The sequence below is a fragment of the Perca fluviatilis genome, chromosome 4, assembly GCF_010015445.1.
Source record: "Perca fluviatilis chromosome 4, GENO_Pfluv_1.0, whole genome shotgun sequence".
Lineage (NCBI taxonomy): Eukaryota > Metazoa > Chordata > Actinopteri > Perciformes > Percidae > Perca > Perca fluviatilis.
Genome location: NC_053115.1, coordinates 2723500 through 2735279, shown reverse-complemented (window position 1 = coordinate 2735279; position 11780 = coordinate 2723500). Strand labels below are relative to the sequence as shown.

General features: G+C 40.1%; 1 protein-coding gene across 1 annotated transcript in view; it reads right to left on the bottom strand.

Annotated features, from left to right (window-relative positions):
* Nucleotides 1-745: 745 nt before the first annotated feature.
* The window catches only part of LOC120558182 (filamin-B), a 94147-nt gene continuing 83112 nt past the window's right edge, over nt 746-11780 (bottom strand). The window contains 5 exon segments of the mRNA XM_039799118.1: nt 746-2509; nt 3963-4172; nt 7000-7218; nt 8195-8371; nt 8463-8595. Of these exon segments, the coding sequence (XP_039655052.1) occupies nt 2322-2509; nt 3963-4172; nt 7000-7218; nt 8195-8371; nt 8463-8595 (927 nt within the window). The 3' untranslated portion in view covers nt 746-2321.

Genomic DNA, 11780 nt, shown 5'->3' with positions numbered 1-11780 from the left:
TGAAGTGGGAAAAGTTCTCTAGTGTTGCTTTAAATCCATTTCCACAGTCCGTGCCAATCCGCTCCAACACTCACTACAGTGACGGTCAAATTTAATCAAATTTAACTTTATTATCCGAAAAGGGAAATTAATTTGGTCATCTGCAAACACTACACAACAATGGACACAAGACGATGTATATAATGTGTGGAAATATTGGATTCAAACGCTGGTTTCGCCTTGAGCAGACTTTTGAGTAGCATCCTACCTCGCTTAACTTTAACCCAGTTGACCGCAGTTTTAAATCAGATCTCAGGAAATGGTTGTTAAATAATTTGTAGGTATATAAATGCCCAATGGCTTTGTCTGCATTTTAAGTTTAATGTCATTCTTGCTCGACACTTTCATCTAGGATATTGAAATATTTCCACAACACTAACAAGGACAACACTAATCAATGTCGCTTTCATTGTATAGTTACATGAAAGAACAAGGCCTTAAACCTAAACCTTTAAACCTGTATATATCTATCCATGCACCTATCTATCCATTCATCCATCCACCCACCCACCCACCCATCCATCTATCTACCCAGCCATCTACACATATATCCATCCATCCAACCATCCATCTATCTACCCAGCCATCTACACATATATCCATCCATCCATCCAACCATCCATCCATCCATCTCTGTAGAGCAGGATTTCAGCCCAGTAACTGAAAAAAATGCGATCCAAGTTTATAAACACTGAACTCAATCTTCTTAATTCCAGTTGATTTTAATTATCAAATGTACATCATCTTAGGGTTAAGTTTCACATAACAATACCCATTCCCTAATACAAAAGGAGTTCTCTATCCCCATACAAAAATCCTCTCATCCATTACAGTAAGTAGCAAAAGTAGCAATGAGTAGGCAACACCACCCAGGTAAGACATGAAGACAGATTCATGCTGACTTCTACAGGATGGACATACAAACCAAAAATCTGACCTCTAATCTTTCAGCTCAGATCTGAGTTTTGATGTAATATTTTAGCATTTTATGCAGTAATTGACTTTACAGTGAAAGTACAATCAAACACGTGCACTGGCAGAGAAATACCGATTGATTGATTGGATGATAGATAGACTTTGATTAACATCAATAACAAATCTGAAATCCTGCTTATTAACTTCCAAAGTCAGAACCGAGGCACAAAGTCAAAAGTCAGATCTGTTCGTGTGAAAAATACAGCTGAAAGAACAACAGAAAACAGCAAAGAACTCAAAACTCTAGCACAACATTAAGTAGTCTGTTGTACACCGCGGGAAACAGCAGTGTGAAGGCAGCTTTAACAGTCAGTGATTCGTTATGGCAACAATATGTACTCTTCAATATGTACTCATGGGATTCTGGGAGCTTAGAAATCAACAATAAACATCAGTAGTCGCATACAGTTTAGACGCTTGCTGTCGGAGCAAGTGTAGTCCGTCCACACTTTAAAACAAACATCATACTGACAATTAACCAAAAGGAGTATTCCAGTTTTCTTCTTCTAATTGAGATGTTAAATCATTTGTGTCATTCACAGCCCTTCAGAATTTTGTTGAGAAAGGGCAAACGGTCTGAGAGAGAAAACCGGAGGATTCAAAATGATTCAGAAGCTGGTCGTTTAGCTCCCTGGTACACAATCAAAAACACTAAAAAGGTCAAATGGGTCTCATTTTCATTTCGTTCCTGGCACTGTGTAACCTGAAGCAAAGTGCTCTGTACTTCCAGTTATTTTTTCAAAATTTGGCTCTACTTGTTTCTGTCCCAACCTTTTACAAATCTAGGTTTAACATTTTGAAAATATGCATGGACACCGAGCTGTTGTATCGAGACATTTTCACCAACTAACGTCAAGCTATCTTTAATTTACCAAGTATCAAGAAGAAAAACTATTGTCAAGTGCAAAGTTTGTCAACTGATCATTTCAGGGCAGCAAAAAGAGATGAGATCTCTCTTTCTGAATCATATTTCTCCCTCTATTTTCTTTACAGCTCCAGTTTTAGGCCAGATTATAGTATGTTTTACCATTTTGTCTCCCTGATTCACTGCACAATACAGTGTCCAACTAACAGAGAACAGTCTCCACTCATGGATGTGTTCATTTTGTCTTCCATTAAAATTTTAAGTCTCTTCTTAAGAATTTCTGAGCGCAGTTTGGCAGATTGAAAAACAAGTAAATCAATTGTGTAAGAATTTTGTTAAGCAACTTGTTGATTGGACAGTTATTTGCAGTGCAACTAATGTGTCCACTCAGACAACAGATGCAAAATGGTGCAGGAGGAGTGACGATGGGTTTCTCGGAGCCTCATGGGACGGTGACGTTGAAGGGGGAGCCTGGGATGTGGTCGTCGCCCCACTTGACAACCAGGATGTAGTTGCCCCGCTCCTTTAGCATGTAGCTGACGTTGTACTGCAGGCTGCCCAAGTGTTTGACCAGGACCTCCTCACAGGGGACCTGAGGACCGTGCACACCCACCAGGAGCATGTTCTTACCTGGGAAGTAAAGCATCCAAACATCAATGTTGTTACAAGTTTAGTGTAGCATTGCTTGTGCATGCATCTACATTTACATCCTGGGTGATCACCTGACCAATCCTGTTGCTGCCCTACTAGTCTGGATCAACAAGTATATTTCCAGGATATAGTCATTCTTTGCCCCTCCGCTTTCGATCTACGATACACTGGTAAGAGCAAATAACATTTAAAGGTCCTATGACGTGCTGCTTTTTGGATGCTTTTATATAGACCTTAGTGGTCCCCTAATACTGTATCTGAAGTCTCTTTTATATAGACCTTAGTGGTCCCCTAATACTGTATCTGGAGTCTCTTTTATATAGACCTTAGTGGTCCCCTAATACTGTATCTGAAGTCTCTTTTATATAGACCTTAGTGGTCCCCTAATACTGTATCTGAAGTCTCTTTTATATAGACCTTAGTGGTCCCCTAATACTGTATCTGAAGTCTCTTTTATATAGGCCTTAGTGGTCCCCTAATACTGTATCTGAAGTCTCTTTTATATAGACCTTAGTGGTCCCCTAATACTGTATCTGAAGTCTCTTTTATATAGACCTTAGTGGTCCCCTAATACTGTATCTGAAGTCTCTTTTATATAGGCCTTAGTGGTCCCCTAATACTGTATCTGAAGTCTCTTTTATATAGACCTTAGTGGTCCCCTAATACTGTATCTGAAGTCTCTTTTATGTAGACCTTAGTGGTCCTTGGTGCAGAATTCCAGCCACTAGAGCCAGTCCCACAATGAGCTTTCCTTAGTATGTGCCATTTCTGTGTCTGTAGCTACTGAGGAGGAGAGAGGGGGGGGCAAGGTGGAGGGGTGGCCTTGACCAACTGCCATGCTTCACTTGTTTGCAAGCCATGATATCTCTCTCTCTCTCTCTCTCTCTCTCTCTCTCTCTCTCTCTCTCTCTCTCTCTCTCTCTCTCTCTCTCTCTCTCTCTCTCTCTCTCTCTCTCTCTCTCTCTCTCTCTCTCTCTCTCTCTCTTATGGGTGGGCCAAATTCTCTGGGCGGGCAAAGCAGAGAAAGGGGAGGTAACCTTGCTCCTTATGACCTCATAAGGAGAAGATTCCTGATTGGTCCATCTGAGCTTTCATTTTCTCAAAGGCAGAGCAGGATACCCAGGGCTCGGTTTACACCTATCACCATTTCTAGCCAGTGGGGGATAAAACCGGTTTAAAGAAATTGAAACAACCCAGAGTGTTTTATTTTTCTCCTATCACAGAATGTATCTGTGGTGTATCCAGACCACACTCCTCAGAGCTGTGGAGATAGGTCTGGCAATGTGACATGTCTGCCTTACCGGACTCTATTCATTTGTAAACTGAAGACAAATCTTTCCCTCCCAACAGAAAACATCTTATGAGTTGTTTACGTACACTACATCATCACAGGTCAACAGTGACATCGTGTTGTGGGCGGAGTCTCCCTTACCGGCCTTGCTGCAGTCTACGGAGAAGTTGCTTCTCTGGCCCACGAAGGCCTTGCTGAGGCCGGGACCTCGGCTCATCACCTTGCTGGCGTCCGAGTCGCCCAGCCTGGGCATGGCACTCTGGGTGAAGCTGCTGCTGGAAGCCCGTACTGCTGGATCCACCGTCAGGGTCGAAGTCTCGCTGGCGTTGGTCACATTCACCAGCCGAGAACCTAAAAAAATATATCAGGCGTGATTATTCAGTGTGCCGATGTGCTGCAATAGCAGCAATCGGCACTATTAATCCCTATTATCCCCCATACTTATTCGGCCACATTTTTGTCCCGCTACTAGTCACGGAGTGTTGCCAACACATGCACACAAAATACATCAAGACTTTATATTTCACAATAAAAGTTTTTCGTCAGATGGTTTATAGAACACAACGTTTCCTACTGTACCTGAATGCAGCTTCATTTCACGGAGAAAGAGAGAAAGAAAAGAGACGTGCGAGAGATATCGACTGTGCTTTGTTGTTTGGCAAACAGTCAGCTGTTCCCCAAACTCCCGGCCAGTTCAGAGCTTGTGTTTGGGGTTTTAAAACTTTCTTATGGAAGCGATAGAGGCAGTGATGTCACTGTTTACTGTACGGGACTCTCACACCTCCTCAAAACACAGCGCGATGTGGGGTTGCATTTTCTCCAAACGTTTTTTTTCTGCTATTTACTCGCAAGACAGGCGATGGGAAACCTAGACTCTTCTAAGCATTAAAAAACACCTCTCACTAACTTTCAAAGGTTGTAAACTTATTTCCATTCGGCAGTAGGTGTTGTTCTTCAAGTCGTTTGTCATCACCAAAGTACTTTTCTGTGTGTGTGTGTGTGTGTGTGTGTGTGTGTGTGTGTGTGTGTGTGTGTGTGTGTGTGTGTGTGTGTGTGTGTGTGTGTTCCTTCTGCTTTTACCGCTTGATAAGTACCAGCTTGTTTTCCGTTGGAACAATTTCATTTTAGATTTGAATGAAAAATAGATTTGAATGTTAAATTGCTAGCTGTTTCTGATTGGCTACCGTTAGTGTTTGTAATAATAATAATAATAATAATAATAATAATAATACATTTTATTTAAAGCCATTTCATGACACCCAAGGTCACTTCACAAACAAAAAAGGACATTCAAATTATAGTCATCTTCTAAAGGTGCTGAGGTTCACACCATGCAGCAGGCCTTTTGATAATACCTAATTATAGTATAGATGTTACATATCTAGTCGTTCTGATTGGCTGCTGTTATTTAATTTGAATGTCAAATGGTTGCATTCTTTTTAAAAACCTGTAAATATATACACACATTCTATTCACATGGCTTTTTTGATACATGGGAAACGAATACATGTGTTGTTTGTCATTCAATGATTTTATTTTTTTTATTTTTGATAACAATAGTAACAACAATAATAGGCCTATATTAGGGCGTAATCATTAATATCCAGGGCAATTAGCCCACATAATATTTGATGGGGGGCGTTAGGGACCTGGATAATGGATAGGGGAGCGCTGGCACAAAAAAGGTTGAGAACCACTGCTTTCATGGGAAATGTTCGGGAAATCGCTTAACATAGCTCAAAACAGCCGATTTACTGTTAGTGTTATTCAGATGTGCACCAAGTAGTAGGCACACTAGAAAGTTCCGCAAGAAATGTTGACAGTTTGTTAATAAACTTTTAAACTTTATTGTGGTAGCTTGAAAAACTTTTCAGAAATAGTTTGCAGAGCAGGACAGCAAACAATAGTAAGAAGTTGCAATGCAAGAACAGGACTTTCCAAAAGCTAAAGTCTGCCCCATCTAATCTTACTGCTCTCCTACATTTCCCAGAATGCCATTTGACAAGTCACAATGAACCTACCAGGATTTATTGCATCATTTTATGTAGGTGGAGGAAAAACAAGGACAATGAATGGGTCACAAAATATTTAGCTTTTGAAAGCTAAAAACAAAGTTATCAAGTGGATCTTTGAGTTTACATTATTTTGACACCTGTATAAATATAAATACATTTTTTTTATATTTGAGAACAAGTAAAAGGCACATATTAATTTACTGTTGATGTTTTAGATAGGGATGCAGATACTGATATTGGGCTGATACTGACTCAAACAGCTGGGTATCAGTGACAATGGGACCAGTCAATTCAATTCTTTATTATTTATAATAACACTTTCGTAAATTTGTATCTATGTATTTATTTCTTGAATTTTGTTTTACAAAGTTAGGAAAGAAATGTTTAAGTCACAGAAAAGAATGATCCCAGTCACTTCCACACAGTGAGGCATATTAATTATTAATTAAACACTGGTATCGGTACTCCCTATTGGCCGATACACAAAGCTCAGGTATCGGGACTGAAAAAGTCAGATTGCCGCATCCCTAGTTTTAGACAGATTTAGATATTTTCTATTGTAAAAGTGCATTGGAGGATCTACTGAATGATAAAGTAGTTATCCACAGAAAGAATAAAGCCCCAAATGACTAGAACAGATTACAGATAACATTTTACAAACCCCTCTAACAGCTGGTTTGGGTTAGCCTAGAACTCTAGACCACCCTAGCAGCAGCAAATGTAATTTGCAGCCAGGGTCAGTCTAGCAACTCTCCGTTGGCTTGCGAGCTTGGAAAACCAAACTCTAGTCAGGCCAATCACATCGTGTATAGAGTCGGTGGGCGGGGCTTATGGCTGCTGCTGGTGAACAGCGGTCTTCTGGAGGACTTTGATTTCAGCTTTTCTTTGAGAAAACAAAGAACGGCATTGAAGTCATTCTTAAAAAAGAATGATGTGTTCGGAGTTTAAAGTTTAATCTATCAGCTAGCGTTGCTCTGATTGGTTGTAGAGCTATCCTATTGCGTGAAGAGAGAATTTGAAAGACAACAGTTTATCCCGCCCCTCGGATTGAGCTCTGCCAATGGATCCCAGACCCAACATCTGGATGTGGGACTGGCTTGTCAGGCTAGGTTTATAAGGTAAAGTGGCACAATAGTTCAGCAGAGTGACGTTCACCACTTTACCTGTGACTTTGGCCTTGAAGGGACTGCCATTGATGTGGTTCGGTCCTCCGTATTTGATGCTGATCAGGTAGTTTCCAGGCGCCATGGGGGTGTACTGCACCTTGTAGCCCTCTGGAACCTCCTTGCAGTCCATCTTTACCTTGGACGGACCCTCGATGGTCACGGACAAGGCCCCGGGGCCCGCCTTAGTGTTGTTAATGACGAACTCTGACTGGCTACCTGCAAGATGTAATAAAACAACAACAACCCTGTTTTACAGATAGCCGTGGTTGTCAAAATAGTGTGTGTTAAAACGTACAAAAGTTTCACTAAAGTTGAAATTATAATTTGGCCTTTTCAATAAAAGTATTCTTATTTTGTTATGCATTATCATAGATGGTAAAAATAGTGGACGTAGTTGTGGACTGCCTTTTGAAAGCCTTGAGTTTGGAAATTTAGCCATTGCTATCTTGTTTAGTTTTTTTTAAACCGGACGTGACGATTTTGGACTTTTGAGCTCAGGAGGATGACAGGGCCAAGCCGGTGTTAATGGTTGCAATGACGCTGCGCTAAAGGCTAAAGAGGAAAAGTTGCTGATTTTCAATTGGCTGAAGCTGGTGAAGATTTGCCATTCATCTGCTTGTACAGCAGTACAGAAAATCGGCAAACTGTCCCTTAAGTTACCATCTAATGCTAGTGCTAGCTAGCTTGGTTGGCAGAACAAGATATTTTTAGGCGACCAAAATATTCCAATTAAAATGGTCAAACTTTAAGATGAAAACAACGGACACCCAAAAATAAGTTCAGGTCTATTTGAATGTACACAGTGCCATGGTTAGTATCACTAAGCCTCTGTCCTTATGGACAGGTCGACATGTAGCCACGGCCCTAAAGCATCCCCTGCTTTATCGTCTATTTTAAACTAAACGGGACCATCATTTACTAAATGAACATCATGCTGTGTTGAAGAAGACTTGAAACTAGCGATTGAGACCATAAACTCATTAGGAAAATGTTTACTGAGGTAATAAATCAAGTGAAAAGTAAGGTTATTTTCTCATGGACTTCTTTTTGCAACCAGTGGAGTCGCCCCCTGCTGGACATTAGATAGAATGCAGCTTTGAGGCACTTCCACATTGCTTTACTTTTCAGTCCCAGAAGCTCCGACCATTATTTTTACAGTCTGTTTATTATTACAGACAGACAGGTAACCCACCTGTCGTGCCTCTCTCCAGTCCAGCTCCGTAAGCTGAGACCAGACCGGGCTCTCCAGTCTGTCCTGGTTCACCGACTCGGACCTGGAAAGGACTTCCAGGGATGTGGGAGCCGTTGAACTTGACGTCGATGGTGTGGACACCATTCTCCCTGGGGATGAACCGGATAGCGTACTTGTCTGGAGGACAGAGAGAGGATTTGGTTACCAGAAGTCCCAACATCTGGCTTCTTTAGACCTCTTTAAGTTGCCTTGAAAAACACACACACACCTTTTTCCAGCTCGGTGACGACACACTCCTCCAGAGCTCCAGAGGGGCTGTGGACTTTGGCCTCCATCTTGCCCTGTGCTCCGTTCAGACGGACCGCAAAGGATGCTGGGTGATTCACCTTCAGACCAGACTCCTACCGAGGTCGGACACATCAGGGAATGGGGATGGACAGTTTAACAACAGGAAAGACAATAAGTTAACACTTCAAAACACACTGACACACACACACTTACACATAGAAGTTATTATTCTTATAATATGGATGATGCTCAAAGACTGAGATGGCTGTTCACACATGAAACATAATAAATTAGCCAATTATCAAGATAAAGCTTGGGAGGAGAGTAAAAAAAGCTCTTTATCGAGATGAATTGTAGATGATAATCTGTTGTTTGTGTGTGGTATGTGTGTACGTGTATATACATATATATATGTGTATATATGTATACATTTGTATTCATGCATTTATTTATGCGACAGGAAGAGGTTTGTTAAATAAGTACATTTGTGGTGTCTTGTAATCCCATGTGGGATGGGCCAAAATGTTTGGCATGACACAGAAATAAAACATAACTAACTAACATAACTAACTGACTAACTGACTAAACAAATGCACAGGGAGTGAAGGGCTACAAACTACTGATTTCTCCATTTCTAGAAGTTTCTCCATGTATTTTACCTGAGCTCCTGTTGGTGCAGCTCCAGCAGACAGAGGCAGACGGCCACAGTGTTAATAAGCAGAGTTAAAACACTGACAATGCACTACGGTCTTACAGTGTTATAGTACAGTCTTTAAAATGTTGTAAATCATGGTCTGGGTGAATACTCAATTCTGATTGGCTGCAGGGTGTTTATTAAAACGTGATATAGGATACCTACTAAAAGGATTTTTAGTGTGACTGACTGTTTACCGTTCTAAATGAAGGCGCTACATTAAATAAAAAAAAACATCTGAACAAACTTCACCCACAATGGGCAGATATTAAACCTACATTGTGTAATTTTTAGAGTTGATTCTTAGATTCTTTGTTCTTTAACAAATATGTGCTCATTCATGTGTAATTACTTCCACCAACTAATCAGTTTTCTCGTAAGCGTAGAATCTAGCGTAGAAAGAGGGAGATACCTTGGGCTGGGCCATATGGAGAAAATCAAATATCACAATATTTTTGACCAAATACCTCGATATCGATACTGCACACTATATTGTAATGTTGACTATTGGTGCTTTCACAAAATAGTTACACAATGAGATTTTTGATAAATAATCATCAGTAAGGTGGATTAGTCAGTTACAACTAGGGCTGTGCTCGACATCACTTTACTGTAATGCAGCCTTTAAAACCAGGAAAAGACACTTATGCCATATCACGATATTACGATATCCAAAATCTAAGACGACATCTAGTCTCATATCACGATATCGATATATTGCCCAGCTCTAGACATAGCTCCATCTTTATAATACATTAACCAAAGAGAGACATACCTCCATCTTTATAATACATTAGCCAAAGAGAGACATAGCTCCATCTTTATAATACATTAACCAAAGAGGGACATACCTCCATCTTTATAATACATTAGCCAAAGAGAGACATAGCTCCATCTTTATAATACATTAACCAAAGAGAGACATAGCTCCATCTTTATAATACATTAACCAAAGAGAGACATACCTCCATCTTTATAATACATTAACCAAAGAGGGACATACCTCCATCTTTATAATACATTAACCAAAGAGAGACATAGCTCCATCTTTATAATACATTAGCCAAAGAGAGACATAGCTCCATCTTTATAATACATTAACCAAAGAGGGACATACCTCCATCTTTATAATACATTAACCAAAGAGAGACATAGCTCCATCTTTATAATACATTAACCAAAGAGAGACATAGCTCCATCTTTATAATACATTAACCAAAGAGAGACATAGCTCCATCTTTATAATACATTAACCAAAGAGAGACATACCTCCATCTTTATAATACATTAACCAAAGAGAGACATAGCTCCATCTTTATAATACATTAACCAAAGAGAGACATAGCTCCATCTTTATAATACATTAACCAAAGAGAGACATAGCTCCATCTTTATAATACATTAACCAAAGAGAGACATACCTCCATCTTTATAATACATTAACCAAAGAGAGACATAGCTCCATCTTTATAATACATTAACCAAAGAGAGACATACCTCCATCTTTATAATACATTAACCAAAGAGGGACATACCTCCATCTTTATAATACATTAACCAAAGAGGGACATACCTCCATCTTTATAATACATTAACCAAAGAGAGACATACCTCCATCTTTATAATACATTAACCAAAGAGGGACATAGCTCCACATTTTGCCCTCTTACACTCAGCGGCACCGTGACGAATGCCAGGGGGAGATTACTCGCCAGGGAAGCGAAAAAGAGAATTAAAACGACAACGCGACAAAGCAACAAGACCAAAGATAATATTAATTAATAACAGCTGCGTGTAAACGATGGAGATACTAAGAGCTAATTTTGGGTTCAGCCACCGTAGGAGGAGGGGCTAGAAAGTAATATTCAGTTGGTTTTCATATACAATTTCACCGCTAGATGGGAGAAATTCTTACAGAATGTAGCTTTAAGATAAGATAAGATAAGATAGACTTTATTAATCCCACACTGGGGAAATTCCTGACACTGGGGTAAAGGGATCAAGGGATAGGCAGTTTTTACCCAATCATATCTTCCAATACTGGTGCATTATTCTCATAAAGCACCAAGACAGCATTACTCACTCTGCTGACTGTACTATAAGACCCAGATTTAGCTAACACATGAGAGCGCTGCAGACTGAACAGAAAAGTGGTTTGTGTTTGGCTACGGACACGAAACAGTCTCTACAGGAACAGCACGAAGTCTGCTGTGGCCCGCCTCCATCTGCTGTAGCTAGGCAACCAGGGAGCTGACGATGCTGATGGTGATGGTGCTGTTAAAAGCCTTTAAATGAAACACAAGAGAAACACCAGCAGTTCCACACCAGACACAAGAGGGATGACCAGAGCCAGGCAAAACAGTCCAGAGAGGGAAGATAGCTTTTTTTAAATATATAATTTTAAAACCGTGTATTTGCCTGGCTGTGGTCACATCCATGAGGCCAGTTGCATAAGGAAATTAAAATACTTCAACCTGACTATCTTCACAAATGCAAGGTTTCGACTGATATGGGTTATTTAAGGCTGGCGTAAAGTGTTTAAAAAGGTCCCATGGCATGAACATTTCACTTTATGAGTTTTTTTTTTACATTAATATGAGTTCC